Source organism: Halichondria panicea, chromosome 4 (assembly GCF_963675165.1).
Source record: "Halichondria panicea chromosome 4, odHalPani1.1, whole genome shotgun sequence".
Lineage (NCBI taxonomy): Eukaryota > Metazoa > Porifera > Demospongiae > Suberitida > Halichondriidae > Halichondria > Halichondria panicea.
In genome coordinates this window covers 4,261,401-4,284,096 of record NC_087380.1, presented here as the reverse complement: position 1 = coordinate 4,284,096, position 22,696 = coordinate 4,261,401, and the positions used below count along the sequence as shown (strand labels likewise).

Here is a 22,696-nt window from a genome sequence, read left to right as displayed (position 1 = left end):
ACATTGTAGGCCACGTGGGTGCCTGTGGGGGTGGGGCGGCTAAACCCATTAGTAGAGGGGTTTGAAGTTTTATAAAACATCAGGACAAAGGCCTTTCTAGCTCTAAATTGTTCATAGATCTAGATCCTGTATTCATGGTAGGTTGTAGCTGATTGGTCTACACTGATGTAGTGTAGACTATAATAGCTATGTGTTTTAGACCATAGACTAGATGATGTAGTCTATATAAATTTATGTAGACCTAGTCATAATTATAGGTCTGTATAGTATAATTATTGTAGTCCCATGAGCTGCTGTTTATGATCAAATTTCATATCATACAGTTCCAACTTGGTCACATTTAGATCACACTGATCTAGCTTGGCTAGCTAGCTCTAGCCAATCGTCCACTTTGTTGTGCTATGTATGTACATTCCACAGGACCAGGCCGAGGACGTCATAGTGATAAATTGCCTGTGGTGCTCTGAGCCGGGGTTCTCTGATAAACACATTCAAGAGTTTTTAACCAGGGATCGTGATGACAAAGACAATCCTACGTGGTTTTTTGAAGCCTTTGCTGACTTGTTCTCATGTTACGACTGTGTAGAGGAGTTCCATCAATCTCTTAACTCCTTGCTTTCCTCTGCTGGAAATACGTTGCATCTACAGGAAACTGCATACCGTAGCAACGTCACTAGGCTCTCCAGTCGACTCAGAGAAATTTTTCACGGTGTTCCTGAAGTAGATCCGATAGAGAAAGATGAATACAGTCACTCTCGTACATATCAGCTACTCAAGTCTCACCTGGAGGTCCCACTGTTAGAATTGCTTAGTTACCCTCGTCTGTTGCTCAATGGATCATTATGTAACCTGTTTGTGTGCTCTCTGAAGCATCTGCTTCGAGCTAACCAACAGATTGAAGTCACCAAGAAGCTGCCGGGAGTTTATCTGCTGCTAGTACACCCTGATGAATCAGTAAGTTCACAATATGGCACGCGCTTCATATGTAAATCCTTGATAAAAGTAGCTGCATTTCTGCATGCTGATAGATATAATGTATTTGGAGTTTTCTGTAGCCTGGATTCTCGCCGGGTTAGTAAATTTATCTCCTATAAATTATAGTATCACGTCAGCAAACTTGATTTGGTTTGTTGCTAGCCTAAGGCTTCTTATCGGATACACCTATAGTAGAGTCATTTAACTATGGGAAATCGATACAATGCATGTACACCGGCTACTATCCCCTATCAAAGTCACTATTTGCTTCTAGGTGAGGCGTTGGTCATTGAGTGTGGTTCGTGGGATGGGTCTGGTTGACTGGGATGACTATGACCAGCTGGAGGAGGTGGTCCACTGGCTATTCAACGTTGTGCTCTATGACATGTTCTCAGATCCACTGACTGATATAGGTATGTGACTATCAATTGTCTGAAACGTAACGCATGGTTCCGAAAGGTCGCTATAGCTGTAGAACTGGTGTTAATATAATTTATTGTCAATGGCAATTGAAAATGATCGCAGTAACGTATTAGCTTTTTGTGTGCCTATTGTTACCGACAGGTACTAACTAGGATTGGCAGCGCTCTGTTGTATAGCTTTTTAGCAATTTTGCACTAAATTTTTGACAGCTGGAAACTGTCTTCACAGTTACAGTCGTTCTTATATGTGTGTGTGATAACATTGCAAAAATGTTCACACGCGTACATAATTATAGACATTTACCTATTCATGTTTTCTCTTCTTGAACTTCTTCTTACTGTTGCACAAAAAAGAGAGGCAAATACTCCAAAACCACACACCTAAGACACGTCACTCACTTGTTTCCCTGCTCTTTGGTGCTTTCCCCAGCCACTCAACATTGCACATTGCACGCAAATGGTTATCTACAATTATATAATTATGTGTTTTCGCCAGTTTAGGCCCAAGATTTGGAGAATAGCCAATTTATGTCAGTGAACTTCGATATAGCTAATCGTTGTTTTGTGCCACTTGCCTATATTGACGTTTTAGAGCAGTAAATCATAGATTTGAACCAGAGGCCTCTTGATCTGTAGTCAAATGCTCTATCACTGAGCTATACCTCTGACATGTTTTTACGCCTGATTATGTGAGTAACTTGCAATCTCGTGTAAAAACTACTCAATCCCAATGTGCACCACATGTGCCGTGTGGCTTTATTAAACATCTTTCATAGAAAACTGAGGTCACTGTGGTACATGAGTAGCGTAGTTGATAAAGGCTCTCATTCCGGTCCTGTATTCTCTTAAAATTCCATTACTTACTCCTGCTCAGAAAGGGACTCTGTCCAAAAAACATATTTGGAATGAGATAGACTTAATTTTAGTGACTGATAAGAAAACATTCCTGGGAAAGCAACAAAAAGCGTGGAAATGAGCAAGCGGGAGATAGTAGAAAAAAAAAAGCAGGGGGCACCCGGATTTGAACCAGGGACCTCTCGATCTGCAGTCAAATGCTCTACCACTGAGCTATACTCCCCACACACGAGATGGTTACGTGATAAATTTCCAAGGCGCTAAATAACAGGAGTACATGAATATTCATGCACTCCTGGTAGTATGATTGAGATCTGCATTATCATCTCTTGTGTTTTGCCCATGCACTCTTATTTTCCTGCAGGTAAAGCTGCGTGGGACAAGAGTCGGGTTGTTTTGCTGCCTTCACACCTTTACAATCATCAATCGACAAAGGACTTCTGGGTTGGACTCTGCATGCTTGTAACCACGTTGGACGCCACATGCATTCGCTCAAAGTTAATGAGTAGCAGCTCTGGACACCCTGAAATTGCTGAGAATATCCTAGAAACACTGAATGGTGATCCGAATGTTTTCTTTCCAGTCACTAAATGTTTATCGATCCTTTTGGGACGAATGGGATCTCGTTTTTGGCAGTTTTTTAAAGGCCCACCCAAGTCAATGTGTAAAGCTATATTCTCACACAGTGTCTTCCATGAATCAGTTGAGCAAATGGCTCATAGAGAGAGTCCCGAAAATGTAGAGGATTCGTACAGTCAACTTGTATACAACAGATTCTCGAGGTCACGAAGTAGAGAAAACGAAGATTATGCTGACTCAGTAGTGTTTTGTTGGATATTACCTTTTGTACAATCTCTGCTTGATTTTGGGCCCCACATGGAATCTGACGTGTGCGATGTGTTTAGAAATGTTTCAGAGTTATTAAAAAAGGAGAAATTTAGTATGGATAGCGTTTTGTATCAAGAGGTATTGATTGTTCTGTTAAAAATGTCGAGTCTCTTATACTCAAAAGAATCGTACGAGATCTTGTTCCAATGTCAACAATTCTGGTTGGCCACTCTTGTTGAATCGGTTGAAAAATCGGTAATGCCCAATTTTTCTGTGGTGTCCAATGTGATCGACTTTCTTAAAAAGTTGTTAAGTTCAAAAACTGCTCTGAGTCTACCAAACACCAGTACTCTTCTAGCACATCTTCAAACTCGTGACTCAACTAGCAATATTCCAAAAAAGACAGTATCATCGAAGTCTCTGTCAGACCATATTTGTCTCGTTCTAAGATCTCTCTGTTTTGGTAAAACAGAGTTATCTAGTATTGTGAAGCACGAGCCTGTGAACCTATTGCCATCATATTCTGGGTCCAAGGATGGCACATCTGATAACAAACGAAGGAAAAGAGGAACGTTGGATTTTGGATTGAAAGATTGCTCTGTGGTTGTGACGAAGAAGAAAGTAAGCCCTCCCACTAAATCTCATTCTTTCGTTAGCAGTGCCAAGTTTGAGGCTACCTGTAAAATAGAAAGTTATTTTGAATTAAAGCGCTCTAAACCTGAAATGAAACTGGAACATATCATTACTAAGAAGAGAGCTAAACTATCGTCAGCTTCGGGTGCATCCACTGATGAAATGGAGGAATGGGAGTGTGGACCACAGTCCTTAAGAAAAGTTTCCCTTACAAAATCTGAGTCTGCTTCAAATAAGAAGCGACTATCTCTTAAAACTCAGCCTAGACGAATCCTTTATGAACAAGATGCCAGTAAATCTTCGTTGCGGTCTCAGCCAGTACCGAGATATTCACATGAGACTAGCAGTAAATTGTCAAAGCCAAAGGAAGAGCCTAACCTGTCAGAAGACAAAGGAACCCCTCCTCTATCCCCTAGCTTTATTTCAGTAAGTTTTCCGAGTGTTTCACGTACAGGTGCAAGCTCATGTGAAGTTAAAACGGAATGTGAGCCGAATACCGATTCAAAAATAACTACTAGACCGACAGATCTCTCCATTATATGTGAACCTAAGCCGTTAGGAGGTGTACAAACTCCTCCACTGTCTAGTTCTTCTTCTGATAGTGAGCTTCCTTCTCTCCATACACTAATGACGAGTCCCACCAAGAAAAGAGGTCGCAGTCCTATAAGATCTCGGGCTGCTAAGATATCTGGATTTAAGGAAATAATAAATACCCTCTCAGCAGGGCCAGCAAGAAATTCTAATCTTGGAAGCAGCAAGAAAAAGAAGGATATGCCATCTTTTCTTTCTAAGTCTACAGCGAAAAAAGATGATGAATGGGACATGAAGAAATGTGAACACTCAGCTGATGGAAAGAGCTCCTCCACCAATGATATCTTCATGCATGGCTTATCACAGCGAGAAATGAAGGAATTCGAGAAATTTAGCGAGGATGAGGAAGCACATACATGTAGTCACTTTTCAATGGACCTGTCCCATGATGATGTTGAAAAATTATACGACTTTAGTGACAATGAATGTCAAGCCTTAGAAACGAGCACCCCTGACGATAATAAATTCAGTCGTGATGTTGATATGCAATGTGAAGAAAAAACTGTTTCTGTTACCAAAGTAAAGGACATGTTCGAAGTCAGTTCTATCAGAAAAGAGTTACTCGAAGACATCAAGCAATGTTCAAGTGAAGAATCCAATATTTCACCTCCCGATAGTCAAAGTGAATCAACGTTTGTGTATCGTGACTTTAGAGACACTAATGAGTCTAGCGTTACAAAAGACAAGAAAGATGTTTGTGAGTCAGTCTTCCAAGCCTTTGAAGCCGAGGCTAAAGCGATCCATTTATCTGTGCAAACAGAAGAGAAGGCATTGTCTAAAGCTTCCAGTGACCTTCAAACCCCAAGAATCCATCCCCAGGACAACGGTGATACAATGGCACGTATCGAGAGACTTAGTGGGTTTGACAATGACTTCAGTGAAGATGAAGATATCCAGAAGATGTATAGAGAAAAACAAAGGAAAAAATCACCTTTGCTAAGATTACCTGCCCAACACAAAGCACATGTACAACCTGAAGATTTGATCGAGTGTGCACAGCAAACTACCAAGCAGGGCACAGAAATTGCCACAGCCTCACCGAGCCCTGCCACAAACCGTGTGAAAATTTCTTGTCTATCTGTTGATATTGTTCGACTTGACATTGAGAGTGTGCGTAATGCACGTGAAGTAACGGTTTCTGAAGAGCAGGTTGCCAAAGGGAGTACTTCTGATAAACAATTAGTGAGAAAAACTGATTCTAAACATGTTAGAGAGCGTGCCTTGACTACATTTGCAGGAGACACCATTGTTTCTAAGGAGAAATCAATAAGAATGAGTACTTTGTCTCTGCCAGCCGAGAGAAAGTTTGCAGGAGACACCGTTGTTTCTAAGGAGAAATCAATAAGAAGGAGTACTTTGTCTCTGCCAGCCGAGAGAAAGATTGCTTCAGTCATCAGAAAACGAAAGAGAGTTTCTCCCGATTCAGGCAACACTACACCTTTGTCTCCTCCATCTTCTGATCATCAGTCAAAGAAGTTGAAATTGTACTCATCGACAGCTAAACGAAAAGATTCGTGCAAGTCACAAAGTTCAGTTGAGTTTCTGTCTGCTCGTACTAAAACCAGTCATGCTATACCGGCTGTTGTGGAACCTCCAGGAATGGTGTACTCTAAGAAGAAAGCCCTGCTGCGGAAACAATATGGTGATTCTTGTGCCAATTCAAAAACCCTTTCTTCTAAAGAAATCAATGCTATTATCAAGTTTAACCGTGAACGTTCAACTAATAGTCTCAGTAAACAGCACTCTGAACAGTCGCATAGTCACTTGGTGGTCAGAGCTACTCCCCATGAACCTGAAAGTAGACCCAAGAAATCTCGACCAACTCAATTCAAGCAACCATCACCTCCTACATGTAACAAGCCATTCATGAGAAGTAAAGACATTTCACCTTGTATGGATAACGCAATGGAACATAGCATTGTCAATGTACATGTATCCAGCACTAGCAAGCCTCCTATTTCTTTCGCTTCTTTTCCTGTACAACACATTTCTAAACACCAGCAGCAACCCTCATTGCTTTCTCCTAAACTTCCAGTACCAGTCATATTCGGAAACGCACTTTCCACAAGTACTCTTAATTTAATGAGCTCTGCGTCTACAAGTGTAACCACACCCAATCAAGCCGCTAATCGACCCGCCTTACCCAACTCAAGGCAGCACGGTTCCCTCCCCCAAATGCACGCTACAGCCCGTCCTCCCACTATCAACACCAAACCTAAACGCCTCAAAACAATGGATGACTTACACACTCGTGTCCTGTGCTGGGATCCAAGTGCCTTTCAGTACCCCGAGCAAGATGAGAGAGGTAAAAGAATCTGCCCACCATGTACTGATGACCTGGTTAGGGGGGATTATACAGTTCCCCTGACTTTCCTGAGTTATGATGACTATTTTGGAGTGTTTGCACCACTGTTCTTTATCGAGCTGTGGGAAACTGTGAGTTGTAGCGGTTAAACGTACAGTACCCATGTACACACAGTCTTAAGTGTTGCTTTTTTCCACATCAGCTATATACCTTTAGTGGATTAACTCAAACTTTTTCTGAAACTTAGTAGTTATATCATAGCGGGTAATTTTCAGGGGACAAAATATTCGTGGTTCAGCAATATTGAGACATTTCGTGGGTAATATTTTTGTGGTTGGAGTTTGCACTACAGGTAAAAGTAGGCAAGGTCGCTTCATTCGTGGGTGAAATATTCGTGGTCAGACCTTCAACCACGAAAACTACCCTCTATACGGTATATAATGTTTAGCAAATTTTTTTAACTCCGATATTTTCTCCCTTGTGTTCATACATATAGGTGTTTAAGGAAATAGATGACACCAAGTTCAAACCTCCACCCTGCTCCTACATAATAGACTCTTGCATACCTTCAGGTTCATACCAGCTTCAGCTTATCCATGTAAAAACCATTATGCCCAGCTACAAAGCTAGGGAATACGCTCATCCAAATGAAAGAGATTTGGTTGTCGTGGAAACGAAGCATAGCTCAGAAAAATGCTTCGCTATAGTTGACGGCCACAAGCACAACTTCATTCAGGGCGACAAATGTGAGGTTTTTATAACTGTGAAGGTGTGCCGTCAGCCTGGTTTCTGTCAGGTGGGGGTGAATATTGACCTAAAGGTTGTCATGTCACTAACCAATGAGATTAGGCAATGGATGGGACTTATCAACTTTCATGCTAGTGCTCTGGCTCGTGACATATTGAATCCTCGAGGGAGAGAGTACTTCTGTCACCCATCCCACAGCCAAAGGAGCCTAAGGGTGAGAGGAAAGGAAGGTGTATTGTAACGTATAGGCTCCATTTGCCTAGACTTTCAGTGAACCAGAATCTTGTAACTTAAGTCTTTGAAAATCTATTCCTGGACTGAGTTTTCTTTGTAGATGATGGCAAATTGGACACACGTTTTCTCTTTCATCCATAGATTGCTGGGTCCTACAATACCAGCCAGGGAGAGTCTATAGCCACTGCAGCCCGTGCCATGTGTGACCAGTACGCACTGCCTCGGATACTTCTGCTGCAGGGACCTCCAGGCACAGGAAAGACACACACCATATCGGGTCTCATACAGGAGGGGTTCATTGTGAGTAATTTATGCATAATTTTTTTCAGCTATAGCTGTGCGTGGTCTATGGATTGTTAGACTGAACATTGTCTACCAGCATGCAGTGTTAGGAGGGAGGTTTGAAGTAGGCAGTGCTTTTATAGTCTACCAGCAGTGTTAGGAGGGAGGTTTGAAGTAGGCAGTGCTTTTATAGTCTACCAGCAGTGTTAGGAGGGAGGTTTGAAGTAGGCAGTGCTTTTATAGTCTACCAGCAGTGTTAGGAGGGAGGTTTGAAGTAGGCAGTGCTTTTATAATTGCGCGTAGTTTCACTTATTTTCAGTTTCTTACAACTCTGTTGGAAAAATATCTAGAAAATGGCAGCACAGCTGCTTCCATAATTTGACATAACTATAACTTTACTAGCCGCATGAGTTCAATGTAAGGCATGTAAAATGGTATTTTCAGAAAGTTACAATTGTGGTTATTTCCCTGTATAGGAGCTAAACAGGTTGTGTAAGTCCAGTCGCCAGTCCTCCTTGCCTGGTGCGTTAAGGGTGGCAGAGAGGAAGAAACCACACCTCCTAGTTTGTGCCCCCTCAAATGCTGCTGTGGACGAGGTCATCAGGAAGATGATCAAGGATGGAGTAATATCTGGCTCCACCCCTACACAAGGTATACATGTATAGTGAATAGTGTGTTTGCTGGTACTGAAGAGGGGAGGAAACTTTGGGTCTTCAAGGCAAATATGTAAGCTACTTAGCCTGGTGAAATAAGTACTGGAGGTGTATAAAATTATCGATATTGATATAATAACGATATTGTTCCCCTATCAACCAGGTTGTCGTGCTCCCCTACGTCTTAATGTGGTGAGGATTGGGAACAAAGACAAGATACACCCTCAAATCATTCCCTATAGTCTGGACCAAATCGCTAATAAGAAAATCAAGAGCAGCAGCAGTGAGTGCTTAAGATCTTACGGTCTAGTAATGAGTCCACTCTGCATATTATAATTGTCGATAAGATGTTCAAGGTATATACATGATTGTAGTAGTTAGCTTGATCAGAGGCTGCTCTTTTATAAAGGCCACACTCAAATAGTAGCCTCCCTATAGCCCATCTTCAGTGCAATAGAAGCCGCTCTCAAATAGTAGCCTCAGTGAACTTTGAGGCTATGTCTCTGCGTGGCAGCCATATTTATACTGGTGTCTACAGTTGCAGCTAGCTAGGTAGCAGCTTGTTAGTGCTTTTGAAAGACTTTCTCATGGCAGAGTTTGAGATTGTGCAAGTGAAAAGAAATTTTGATGACAAACTAAAGGTTCTTGAATTAGCTGGGGCTAATAAACGCCTCTCTTGAACAGTGGCCTCTCTCGAAAAGCCTCCTCTGCCAACAAAATGGAACATTTAGTAGCCGCGACCTCTGATCAAGCATATAGTAATATGGTTTGTCGGTGTCATAACTGTACTACTTCTCAATATAACAGTAGGAACAGCTGCCACCAAGAAGAAACTGGATGAAGTTAGGTAGGTATTAATAGTAATCTGTAAAATACATTAACTCTTGTGATTGTTAATCTTTCTTTAATCAGGCAGCAGATCTCAGTAGTAGAGAAAAATATTGAAGCTGCCGAAAAGGAGAAGTACATTTTGTCACTTTCTCCCCTCTACCCAGACAAAAAGGTATTCAATTTCTGGTGTGTTTGTGACTCCCACGCATACCGTATAGCGCGAAATTTTCGAGGCACTTAAATTTCGTGGAATGGCCTCTAAAAGCATTTGTTGAATATTTTTCGTGGGTTAACTGCTTACCAGAAGCCACGCCTTTAATCTTTGCACGTTATAGTAAATGTTCGTGTAGGATTGCTAACCCACGAAAATAGCGAAAATTAAGCCCCTCGAAAATTTCACGCTATACGGTAATTTCCATCACATGAGTTGCTGTGCATGCTTTGTAGAGCTCTTAATTTAGCCTACACCATTGTTACTACATGTATGTGAGATATTATCGTAGTATTGAGCTCCAATCACTGCAGACTGGTCTGCAAAGTTTGGAGGACAACATTCAACACTTATCAATGGAAAAATCAAAGCTAATGACGCAGCACAAAAATGTGAGTGCCAGTGTTAGCGGTTACACAATAGTCTGTACATAGAGTACATAGAGTGCAGTCTTTTCTTCAGCAGATGAGGTGGCATAGTACTTCAGTAATTATTATGGCCAGTTATAATATCAGCTAACAGCATGCACCCTTATTTCTGCATGTGTATATAGTTGAAAGTCCAGTGTGGGAGCATGCAACGTGACCTCAGTAAAGTGAGGAAGAGAATACTCATGGATGCCGACGTGGTGTGTGCCACTCTCTGCGGAAGTGGCAGCTACAACCTCTGGGAATGGTGAATGGGATAGATTACATGTATATATATTATTATGTATGGCGGGGAGGAGGAGTTATGAACAATTGTGCATTGTCTGGGCCTGAACTGGAACTTTCAGTTTGTCCATTTTAACGTTAGAGTTTAGTCTTTATTTTTGGGGGATGGAGGGCAAGGATGCTCTAACCTTGTACTCACATTGTATACATGCATACTTAAACACGAGAGTGTTTTACTGTTTTTCCTTGTGCTAACTTCTGTATAGTGTGAGGAATTCACCGCAACACTTTGACTGTGTGATTGTAGATGAGGTAAGCACAACGCATTACTACTTACGCATGCACGTATTTGTTGACGTCTATAAACTTTGTCATTTCTCATGGACTATTTAGAAGTACGTACCTAATGAATAGTCAACTGCCCAATACTTTTGATTGCGTGGGGGGGTGGGGAGTTCAGTTGCATGAGGATTGGAGACGTCTGACTTTTGAGAATTGTTTTTTGTGTTGTGTAATTAGATTTACTTGTTCAACGATGTACTATGTACATGTTTAAGTGCTGCCGTTGAGCGTCTATTTTACTGTCCCCCGTTCCTCGCAGGCCTCCCAGTGCACTGAACTGGACATACTGGTGCCCCTGCGTTACCGAGCCTCCAAACTGGTCCTGGTGGGAGACCCTCTCCAATTGCCAGCCACCGTGCGTTCCATGCAGGCTGAGAAACGGGGCTATGGACAGAGCCTCTTTGAAAGACTCTACAAATACTTTGCCAATAGGCAAGGTAATGAAACTACATAGTATAGTAGTAGCCTAGGTATACAGTATAATCACTCATCACCGACCAATTTATTTGACCATTCTTCCAGCTATAAAGAGACTGGTGTTATCTATACAATCTCTCATACGTAGAAAATCCTGTGAAAATGCTGCGTGTACAGTACCGAATGCTGCCTGAGATCTGTTGCTTCCCCTCAAAACATTTCTACTCCAACAGACTGCAAACTGACAGGTTTACAACATACAAAAATCTATTACAGTGCATACTATATAGTAACTTTCTACCGGTATTATTTTGAGTAAACGATGAAATTTCAATTGGTCCTACCTAGCATATACAGTATTAACAGAGTACAGATCATTGCTCCATTGTTTTTGTAGCACTTTGGACTCTTCTACTGTACCTTTTCAATTCAACCCATTTGTGATGTTTGATGTTGAGAATGGCAAAGAAGATATTATTGAAGGGTGAGTCGATCTGTGCAGTTTTACCTGTTGTGAATTATTATGCCCTCGAAAGCAATACGTCAGTCTGTTTGTGTGTGTGTGTGTGTATATATTGCTGTAACTGCTCTACCGTTGCAATGCAGGTGCAATTAAGTAATAGCTTCTACAGTACATGCTACGTATATAGGCTTCTAGCCACTTTTTAGATTTTGACTCGCACTGTTTTGCTTGCCTGCATGCAAACATTATGATGCTAAAAACAGCTTCCACCAAGGCATCAGCACCCACGTACGGTGCTTTCAGGTATTGATATAGTCTCAAACACCACTAAGTCTAATCCCCAACATCCTTTACATTTGTAATAATTATTAAACAAAGGTGTCATGATCTCAATTGAGCGTATTATATTACCATGCAGAAAATGTATTGTCCTATTCACCGTGCAATGTGCAGGTCAATACGAAACACTGCTGAGAGCCATTATCTAATTGACCTTCTGAAAATGCTGAGGGAGAAGAAAGTGAACCCCGGGAGCATTGGAGTGATCACACCCTACAGAGCTCAGGAGAAACACATTAAACGTCTCATCAAGAAAGAGTGAGTCTGGCAAGAATTGTGAAATAATACTTCCCATATGTTTGTCTTAGTTACATGTAGTTTGAATTCACAGATGTGGCACGTTGTGAATCTAGAGGTTTCAGAACAATAATTATACTAACTGATTAAATTTGTTTCAGACTCAGTGACATGTCTGCAGTTGATGTGGGTACAGTGGATGGGTTTCAGGTGAGTTTTCTTATATTATTATAAGCCTTCAAAACAATATTTGTTAAAGCTAACTAGGATTGGCACTAACTTCTGTAGCTTTTTAACACTTTTCACGTATTTTTTTATAAAAGTTGAGCACCATATAATTATATCATTAATTTATCGGGCACTTCTTATTATAATTATTCGGCCCATCTCACCTGCGCTGTAGTCTGTTCAGCGGAGGGCTGATTTCTTTTAAGAAAGTAGTTACTGCATGAGTATATATACCTCTCCTAGAAGATTTGTAACTGTCAAGTTTACTACATACATGTCAGTACAGTACACACGGTCACCAGTTTCATGAATGTCTTTATACTGGTTGCCTGCAACATTATGTTTTGTGCAGGGGAGAGAAAAGGACATCATTCTGTTGTCTTGTGTGAGGGCAAACAGCAACAGTCACTGCGGATCTGTTGGGTAAGTTGCATCATACAAGAAATATTTGGGTCTAAGGTGTATTGTGGTTTGAACCCTCGTGCCAGTTTTATGTGTGCTGTACGTTGCATGAACCGGCCGTATAGCGGGTATATATTTGGCGAATGAGGCAATTCAACTTAGTGACGACAGGAGCACATTACAGAAGGAGCGTCTTACCTCGGGAATCGCATCTCATGGAAGTTTGCAAAGCATGACCTTATATGCAAAACCACTAAGTGGGTCTGCGGGCGAGTGCTAATTGAGCTGACGATGCACTTTTACCAAGCATAGGTCAATAAAAGTGAAAAGTTACAGCTAGCTAGCTAGCTATAGGCCTGGTAGTAAGCTCTCTCTTCTAACAACCCCAGTAAGACTCCCTACTGCAAAAACAAAACGCCTAGTATGTGTTAGTCTAAGTCTAGCAAACTTTCTCTGTACAAAGTGACTGGATATGCTCCCATTTTAGAACTTTCTGTACCTTACCGATGACAGCCTCTTCCATGATGTATACCAACATCCATCAAAGATCTAGCTATTCATTTTAGCTCTTTCTGGCTCAACCTAGCTCTCCTGCTGCTGCATTACATACAAAATCCGTTTATAATGATATTCACAGGCTGACTGCGGTCCGTACTTTATGTACACAGTACTTGCACACTTTTCTTATAAGGCAATGCGGCGTTTAGGAAAGCACACGAGATGCGATTTCCGAACCCATGCACAGTTAGACGCTCCTTCTGTAATGTGCTCCTGGTGACGATTATCATACTGCATGGCATTATTGATCACATAATTAATTGCCAATTTGAAAATTGGCGACCTTCACCTTATTCGTCAAATTTCCAAAACATTTTCGTCGCCAAATATAGGATCCTATAGTACTGCATAGTATTTGAACTTAGTGCTGATCACATGATCTCCAGCCAATCAGCTTATCTGAAAGTAGTCAGGTGACCATGGATTAAATAACTTAATCCACACTTAAGTGTGCTTTAAGTTGGTTTGTTAATGCACACTTTTTATCAAACAATCATAATACAAGCAGATTGAATCTGAATGTCATCATAATTATAATAATAATACAAGCATAATAATACAAGCAGATTGAATATGTACACATACACAAGCAAAGCTGAAAAGTATTAGAAAGTTGAATGTTATTGTCTCGACTTGTTTCATGTGTACCAAATAGCTGACTTTACCGTAGCATCGTTTTTTCGTCTGGAGAAATAGGCTCAGCTTGCTTCAAAGATGTACATACCTGTACCTAAGCCAGATCCATATAATCGTTTCATCAAAGGTGCTTCGAATATCATAGCTTTCCAAAAGAGCAAACCAGATACTCATTGCCATATAGTTTGCACACAAAGTTTCCCATCCAGTAAGCCAGATCAGCTGGAGGCATATCCAGTAGTGGGATCGGGACTGTTGGTCAGCAGGAGAAATAAGTCGAGAACATGCCCAGTCAGTCCAGATAGCTTTAGATCGTATCTCTTTCTCCTTTGCATCAGTTACTGGATCTACAAACCTACTAAAACTTGCTATTACGTCTAGCTAGCTAGCTAGCCAGCCACCAGCAACTGATTTAAAATGTAACTAGATCTAGCTGCCACGAGGCTAGAGCTCACGTGACAGCACTAAATCCTTTAGAACACACCTAGCCAAGTCACGTGTTTTAATGCTGGTGCACTCGGATGGCCTCTCGGTTACGTAATGCACTCGGCTGCGCCTCGAGCACCACGTTAACCTCGAGGCCATCCTTGGCACGCAGATTAAAACACTTAATCTTGGCTAGGTGTGTTCTAAATAATACTTATACCTCTTAAACTCATTAATTGATCTCTATACATATTTTTTTACTACATATATCACACTTTGCTCAGCTTTACCATGCATGCTCTGAGTTACCGTGTAGCTGGTTATTTCGAGGGCATAAACTCTCGCGGAATAGCACCCCTTTTGCAGTGTGCATGCATGCAGGTATAAATGTTCGCGGTACATGCTTAACCAGTGAAAACTGCGAACATTAATACCCTCGAAATATACCTGCTGTACTGTTGTGGTTTCCCCCTCTTCATGTGTATAGGTTCCTGTGTAACAGAAAACGCCTGAACGTGGCTATCACAAGATCAATGAGAGCTTTGTATATTCTTGGCCAGTTCAAAACATTGCAAGTAAGCTAATGTACACTGAATTGGAAGTTACTTTTTGAGCTAATTTACTATATACTACTGGAATTTGTACCAGTGCTATTAATAGCATAGCACATCGGGACCCAGTAATTGCATGTTTTCAACTATATATAACGGCCGTGGCTAAAAATGCAACAAAAAATGATTAACAATCAATGGAATGGTTACTCGTACAAGAAGGGATTAATAGCACTCCTATAACAAGCACTGGCAACATGAAGGTAAATAGCACTTACTCTAGATCTGCTTTGCCTCATGCAAGTAGAGGCCTTGCTTTGCCTGTTACTCATGAACTCTTAACCATACGTATATGTCATTCAGTTAGTACACATTCATTCAAAACCCTGCCTTATGTCTACTATAGCTGTCAATAAGAATTAAATTACTAGCTCTCTTTTGTTTGACAAAGAAGCCTTATGGCAAATTTACCACGTACTATATAATTATGACAATTATAACTATAACCATATGATGTGCTATTAGTGACTGGAGAGTGTACAGTAATTAATCCCGTATCACATCTGGTCCAGTAATTGCACATTGTCACTGACGGCGTGCAATTATTTGACAGGTAATTGCACGCGGGTTGTTTTCGAATAATGGCCGCGGCCGAAAACGTTAATAAAAACTGCAGAGAACTTCATCATTTGAAATCACAATAGTAGTGTTACTCGTGCAATAAGGATTAATAGCACTCATAAGAAGCACTGGCAATGTTAATAGCACTCAGCTACGCTTCGTGCCATTAGTAGCCTTGCCGTTGCTTGCTATTAATCCCATATTGAACTCTTAGCCATACTATTAAATTGTTATGTTGAGCCTATCCATGCATGCTGTAAATTAATGCAGCACTTTGATATTCAGATGAGCAGCTTCAGAATCATAAACAGACAATAAACTGCGCCTCGGGTTAATTATGATAATCTATGACATGTTAACATTGGTGCCCATTTTACCTTCTTTCATACGTCTGTATAGCGTATACTATAGATCTAACTGCAACAGTACATAACTGTATCTCATTGTGTTTCTGTGCAGGTCAATAAGGACTGGTCTGCCCTAATTGAACATGCTAGACAGTGCAATGCCATCAATGTTGTTCGTAACCCTAAGAATTCTGTCAAGTATATTCTCAAGATCACATTTCCATTGAAGTACATAAAGTCAACTATATTCAGCCAATATTCAACCCCTCCAACCTTAACTGATCAGCCTGAATCCTCCAAAAGTGCTGCTGCCACCCAGCCATCTAGCAATGTCAAAGAATCACTCAAAAAACCAAAAGACCCTTACCTGAAACGTTCATCAGCTTCGATATTGAAGAAGGAGCTATCTAGTGCAGAAGTTAGTAAAGAAGCAGTTAAACCAATCTCATCACCAGAAGACAAGTATCAACTGTTAAGCAGCAGCAACAACGAACACAGGACAATCTCCTTGGAAAGTAAAACTGTCAAAAAGCTAGCTTGTAAAAAAATTGTTTCGCCCATTGATTATCGGGTCAGCAGCACGCAGATAAATGTCAAAAAAGATTCAACAGATGTTTTAGAGCCAATCATAAGAGACACGACCATAAGAAGCTCTTCTAGTAGCTCGGACAGTACAGAGGAGAGATCGAACTACACGCACACAGACTTCAGAATTGGTGAAGCTTCGAATAGGAGAAACTCGGAATTCAAAATTGATGCACCCAAAGACCCCAGATTACAGAGGCATTCTGTAGACGATTGTACTAGATCTGGCCTAGTGCATCAGATACAAAGTCCTAGTGATCCAAGAGTAAAATTCCTTGATTGCACCACAATACAGCAACATGAACCCCTTTCACACAACCCCAATGATGAAACAATACGAACTGGACTGTCACATCAGTCTACAAGAATTGCAAGGACTCAAGCACTTGGCCACTGTGATAGATCTACTCACAACAAGCTGGGAAGACTTATGGCCCAAGACAATCTCAGTAAAGCAAAACCCCGAAAAAACAGCGTATCAAAAGGTGGCAATATAAGGGAACGATTGGCCAAGAGTACCAAATACACTTAGAGATATATGTAGGTAGATCTACTATCTCAATTCAATATCAATTTTGTCATGACATACAGTCAATAACAATATTTTACAGATTATAGTTTTAGAGAAGTATATATAAGTATAGGATATACCACACCTACGTGGAGGATATGGAGCACCCATATATCCTCCACTACTAAGGGGTATGTAACCAGGGTGTAACTAGGGAGAGGTCCTTTTATAGTGCTGCGGTCATGCATGTACATGGTATAATGCAGGTATCATGGAAGATATCTATCTCAGAAGATTATACACCCGTATATTGCCATCTGTGCTAAAAACACTTTTCTGTCATAATTAACATGCATATAATGGCCAGCTGTTCATGACTGGCGCATTGACATACAGATTGAAGCATGGCTCTCCCTGCCCGGCCTATCGCTTGTCAATGCTTTATTAAGTCAACATTTCCAGTAGTTCGTCCCGGTAACGCCTTAATAATCATATGCAATGCCGTTTGTAAAAATGTGTTTTCGATTGTACCGGTGGTGCATGCATATGGTCTCTGATGACTCAACAAGGCAATTAATGCATGTACATAATTATAGTCTAATGTTTTCATTAATGTAAGTGACTAACGTTAGTGGTACATTATTTTGGTTATTCTATAAAATTATTATGCTGGCTCAAAATAGCAGCATAACACAAACACGTAAATCACACCAAATATAAAGACTCACAAAGACGCAAATTCATGGATGACAGCTAAATTGTCCAACTGAGGATCACCCAGCACATCAATATAAGTTCTTGGTCTAATCTTCTCGGTAAATGCCAGAATAACATGTAGGTCTCCAAAGCATTCGATGGCTAGATCATGTTGCAGGGTAGACAAGTTTATTGCAGTCTTTTCTGTAGTATTTGGGTTAGGTTTCAGTGCCAGCATCTCAGCAGCTGTCTCCAAATTGAACACAGGTTTGCTATGTGAGAAAGAGTTGTTCATATAATATAAAAGATAGGAACCAACACAACAAGCATGCCAATTTTACATTTGAATAATTTACACCATAAATTATAGCGGGTGATAAACATTTTTTTTGCAGTTATGTGCACTGCATTGCATGCGTTCCGGTAAACCATGCCTAGATTTTCGTGGGTAAAATTTTATTTGAGGTCAGCTTGCCCACGAAAATTACTCGCTATACGGTAGTTACATCACATACAGTAATACTATATCAACTGTAAATCCATTACTGAATGACCCAGGAAGTGTACAAATGTAGGTTTTCCTCATAAACCAGACCCTTGGAAACACCAGGAAAGGCTCACGTTAGGAAGCCAAAGCTTGGAAACGTTGAAGCTGGAAGTTAGCACCTTAGAAAGGCTGAGAATCGTACATAGAAAGTTTGAAAACAAGGAAGAACAGCGAGAAACATGAGGCTGTATATAGCCCAAGCAGTCTCCGGCTATAATTATGTGTTTTGAATCTTACTACACTATACCTTGAGGCTACAAGACCATGTAATAAAATACAAAACCAGTAGGGACTGTATGACTTTGTTACACGCTTTTTACCTTGACAGAGTGATGCAATGCAGTGCACTTTAAATTTTAAATGGGAAATTCCTAGTAGTATAATAAGAGGGCGCATTTAAAAAAATCTAGAATAAAAGGCAAATACACTGTACTCACCCAGTGTCAGTGTCGAGATACTTTGCAAGTGCTAGTGCTTTCAGTTTCAGTAATCTGAGGAACCCAGCGATGAATGTCTCCCTCTGACCCCCCACAGTGTTCAGCATCCACAGCTACACACAGGACAAATACCATTGGTAGTTATGTGTGTATAACCATTCGATGTGAGCACCTTACAACTACTACATGTACATGTGGCCTCTTTACAGGTTGAGGGGGGGGATATTTGACGAAACTACGGCCTGATTACGGGTACATGCACTGTACATACATGTACAAGAGGGAGGGGGTTAGAAACGCAACGATGTAGGTATGTTTCTGTGATCTTTATTTCCTCCAGCCCATGTGTCTAGCTAAGGTAATGAAAGCACCGCGGGTGCTGATGCTGCTTTGGATATTATTTTCATGGTTGCTGCTTGCACTCTTGTGCTTGGAGATTCAACCACAAACCGCACAACTGTTTGCTCCACAAAGATTACTACAGGTATGGATGAACTGGGGAGCTATGAATGATTATCGTTCTTCCCGCTAGGTTGTGGCTGGAGGCAAAACACGGATCAACAGACATGCACATAACACAGAAGTGAATGTCCGCATGTGCTCCGTTTCTAACCCCCCTCCCTCTTATATCTATGGCACAACTATGAAAATATTGTGTACATACGTATGCTACATGCAGTGTCAATAAAAACTCACATTTGAAAGAAATTCTTTGACAAGGGGCGAGCTCATCTCTTTCTCAACATCCTTGAATTCTTTTAAGCTGGTTGTGTCCCCACTGCACGGTGACAACAGACACCACAGACCACATTTATAAACATGTACAGACTCTGTTAACGTTAACAAAAAATTAATGTCAGTAACACGCACCATAACAAACAATATACCGTATAACTGAAAATACTATAACTGGAAAATTGTGTTGGCCTGGGTATTTGGCAAATGGGCCATTTGCTAACTTGGTGGTTTTTAATTTAGCGTATCGGGCGTGGCAACTACAGTAATGACGTGTCCACCGGAAAACTTTAAATTTCCCGATTGTGATCTTCGGTAAAATTCGCCAAATCAAAACATCCACCAAAATTTCGCAGTTATATATGGTACACTTCAACTCTTAACATATGTAGCAAATACATTTTTTGCTGATTCTTTTTCTCTGTAAGCTCGACACTGTCTTCTTTCCTCCCAATGAACACGTTCACTTTAGACTCCACCATCATGACCTGACAGAATAATGCATGGTATCCTACTCAACTTCATATAATTATACATGTACATGTACTTACGTGCTTGTCATCAAGGTATATGATGGTGTGGGGCAATTTGTTCTGGTACAGGTCCAGCTTTGTGAAGGGGACGCTCTTCCTGGTAGTCTGGATTGAGGGAATGTGAATATCAGCTTGTACACTGGGAACATTATTGTCATAATTATGTTATACATGTACAGTACATGTATGCATGAGTCTGAGAGTGTCGTGTGTGTGGAATGCATACTAATATACAACGAGAACATTATCGGAGGAGTACCCAGACAAGTCCTTGCAAGAAGAGGTGTGGTTCATAGTGGGGCTGGTCCTCCCCCTCCACCCTCTCAGACACGAGGCGACTCATCATACGCTCCTTAGCCGAGAGGAACAGTCCCAGTGTCAGGATCATCTGAAACACAAAAGCAGTCACACAAACACACAGTCAGCTTTATCGTATTCCTTGTGCGGCTACGCCTCGAGGCACATGTACATGTAGGCACTCACCCTCAGGTGCTTACCTTGTTTATTGCTTCTCTGTCAGAACCAAGAACAATCGTATACCCTGACGTCTGAATGTGACTGGTGATAGCTCTGAAAGTGTGTGTGTGTGTGTGTGTGTGTGTGTGTGTGTAACGGATTGGAGTTATGCTCTCGTCTGATTTCTTGTTTCCACGCTTTTTTGTGGTTCCCCTGGCCAATCCTAGCAATTTTTCACATTGCAAATGTTTTTCTAGTCGGATGTACTATACATGTTGGTAGCCTTCGAGGAATGGTTGGCAAAGGGAAGCACCAAGGTTGTATGTTCATATAATGCATATGAAATGCCAAAATTGAGACACGTACTGTACAATTCATCAGTCATGCGCATCACATGCACATTGTAGTCTTGTATGTACTCACGGGGTTAGGAGACCCTTGATATCAGGTTTCCCAGAATCCTTCCCAAGGTATGTGTCAGTAAGCTGCATGGCAAGAACTGATCACACAGAGTTAAACAGTTAATATGTACACTACAAATAATTATGTAGTTATGCTCAATGTGTGATTTTAGGGTCCGAAAAATAACAAAGACCAGTTGTATTGTAACACTCTTACGAATATGCATCATCTGTATTGTACAAATGTACATGCATGTATACACACACACAGCACACAAGCAAATAACTGGCAACAGTGCTGACTTTGATATTGTCTGGCAAAGGATTCTGTTTCAGACTGAGCATGGCCTGGGTGAACTTCAGAAGAGGTTGGTCGAAGTTTTCTAGTACACCATCCACTCTCAATTGTACAGACCCTCGAGCATAGTCTCTTTTATCCTTCTGCAGTAAAAAAATTACAGTGCCAGCAGTACATACACACGTAGTAAAGGGCAAAAGACAGAACAGGGGCACCCGGATTTGAACCAGGGACCTCTCCATCTGCAGTCGAATGCTCTACCACTGAGCTATACCCCCGGACCCACTAAATTGGCAGAATCACCACCATCGATCACCACTGTGACACAATTACTTCCCTCAACACACAGTCTGATGCTAAAAAGTAGGGGGCATCTAGATTTTAACTAGGGACCTCTCGATCTGCAGTCGAATGCTCTACCACTGAGCTATACCCCTGACACAAATAAACGCGTACACTTACACGACAACATGGTGGGGGTACATACCATACACGTACGTATTGTGCTGTAAAACGTTACGAGGCCAGAGGTCACTTCTTTTGGAGGCTGAAAATCATATAAATACCGGGTTTCAAATTTACAAAGGACACTGCACAAACCCTATTTAAGTACTGCCCTATTTCATTTCAAATTATTGGGTAGTTGTTGCCATCCTGACGCATCACCCTATTTCACTGACACCTGGTACCAGTATTTTTATGGTCAGCTACTCGCTTATCAAAGCTTTTGTTATTAGGCAATGACTTCCAAATAGATATGGTACTAACAGCGTATTACATGTAAATCAACTCACAAAGGAATCTGTTAGAGGTGTGATGAGAAAATCCTGCAAGAGCTTCTGCAGTGACATCTCACAGAAAGAGTACCGGGCAAGAAATTCGGATGTTTCACTCATAGGCAAAAGCAGCATAAAGGAGAATACTTCTGTCTTCCCCTTTACAGCGTCAATCGTGACACAGAAGATGCTCGTGTACACAATGAGCTTGAGCTTTGCCAGAGAGTAGAATTTTGACTCTATTCCAGAGATGCTCTCGGCCCTGGCTGCTTCGTCGTTAAGGGTGTAGTTAGCAACTGAGAGGAGGGTGGCATCAGTGAGGTCAGTGGGCGACGTAAGAGTATCCTCAAGCACTGCAGTGGTATGGCATTGCAATTTGGTGAACAATCTGTATGGGAAACTGTATGTCTGTAAGTTAGTACAGCAAGGTAACTCTGATGAATCATGAATATACCCTTCAGTTTTCTAATCATTAGTTTTATGCGTAGTGCGTGTATGCGTGCCACTTTTTCAACCTCCAATCTCTATTGTGTGCACAAAAATTACTACAAAGTCAATATTGTTACTCACATGACAGGTCGCACATCTCTTCCTCGGACACAGGGGTACGGGTAGCTTTGTCGTCCTGACTTCTGGACTTCTTGCCAGGACCCTGCCATACTTGGAGGATCTTGGGCCCATGGATGTTGTCCCACATTGACAGAGCAATGGCAGAGAAGTAGAGGCCCTCTCTGGCTTTAAGCACTTTTTTAGGAAGGAGCATCCCCTTGTGATCCAATCCGTTTGCTGGCATCATCTTTGTACTTTTGCTTTTGACAGCAAATTGATTTTTCAATTTTACAGCCACACCTACCTCAGACGTCACTCCTTGCATTATTAGAGATAAGAGTGGATTGGCTGCTTCAAAGCAAGTGGCGGCAATTTTCTGGCGTGT

The 22,696-nt window shown here is 41.2% G+C and overlaps 2 protein-coding genes and 3 non-coding genes across 5 annotated transcripts; 1 reads left to right on the top strand and 4 right to left on the bottom strand.

The window, feature by feature from the left end:
- Positions 1-13: 13 nt before the first annotated feature.
- LOC135334681 (probable helicase senataxin) lies at positions 14-17,000 on the top strand. The gene is made up of 21 exons (XM_064529957.1): positions 14-137; positions 421-954; positions 1,250-1,388; positions 2,617-6,740; positions 7,106-7,570; positions 7,732-7,890; positions 8,349-8,523; positions 8,689-8,808; positions 9,333-9,372; positions 9,438-9,528; positions 9,882-9,959; positions 10,121-10,242; positions 10,487-10,532; positions 10,822-10,999; positions 11,128-11,227; positions 11,377-11,463; positions 11,896-12,039; positions 12,180-12,228; positions 12,599-12,669; positions 14,756-14,843; positions 15,900-17,000. The coding sequence occupies exons 1-21, from the start codon at positions 135-137 to the stop codon at positions 16,902-16,904; spliced, it is 7,818 nt and encodes a 2,605-aa protein (XP_064386027.1). The 5' UTR covers positions 14-134; the 3' UTR covers positions 16,905-17,000.
- On the bottom strand, positions 2,404-2,475 carry Trnac-gca (transfer RNA cysteine (anticodon GCA)). Its single transcript has one exon. It is a non-coding gene; the product is annotated as a tRNA-Cys (tRNA).
- Positions 17,001-17,466: 466 nt separating the features above from the next.
- On the bottom strand, positions 17,467-22,602 carry LOC135334683 (guanine nucleotide exchange factor C9orf72-like). Its single transcript, XM_064529959.1, has 11 exons — positions 22,333-22,602; positions 21,781-22,115; positions 20,992-21,129; positions 20,711-20,772; positions 20,329-20,401; positions 20,091-20,219; positions 19,850-19,936; positions 19,698-19,786; positions 19,260-19,341; positions 18,564-18,676; positions 17,467-17,851 (listed from the first exon to the last, which is right to left on the bottom strand). The coding sequence occupies exons 1-11, from the start codon at positions 22,556-22,558 to the stop codon at positions 17,608-17,610; spliced, it is 1,578 nt and encodes a 525-aa protein (XP_064386029.1). The 5' UTR covers positions 22,559-22,602; the 3' UTR covers positions 17,467-17,607.
- Trnac-gca (transfer RNA cysteine (anticodon GCA)) lies at positions 21,193-21,264 on the bottom strand. Its single transcript has one exon. It is a non-coding gene; the product is annotated as a tRNA-Cys (tRNA).
- On the bottom strand, positions 21,352-21,423 carry Trnac-gca (transfer RNA cysteine (anticodon GCA)). The gene has a single exon. It is a non-coding gene; the product is annotated as a tRNA-Cys (tRNA).
- Positions 22,603-22,696: the final 94 nt, after the last annotated feature.

Excerpts from the sequence above, each read along its gene's own strand:
- LOC135334683 (XM_064529959.1), bottom strand. The coding sequence starts at position 22,558 with ATGATGCCAGCAAACGGATTGGATCACAAGGGGATGCTCCTTCCTAAA. Across the intron at positions 19,342-19,697 it reads AAAAAGAATCAGCAAAAAAT|TGGGGACACAACCAGCTTAA; the intron begins GTATTTGCTACA and ends GTCACCGTGCAG. Across the intron at positions 18,677-19,259 it reads TCAAAGAATTTCTTTCAAAT|CTGTGGATGCTGAACACTGT; the intron begins GTGAGTTTTTAT and ends TCCTGTGTGTAG.
- LOC135334681 (XM_064529957.1), top strand. Across the intron at positions 9,373-9,437 it reads AAGAAACTGGATGAAGTTAG|GCAGCAGATCTCAGTAGTAG; the intron begins GTAGGTATTAAT and ends TTCTTTAATCAG. Across the intron at positions 9,529-9,881 it reads CCCTCTACCCAGACAAAAAG|ACTGGTCTGCAAAGTTTGGA; the intron begins GTATTCAATTTC and ends CAATCACTGCAG.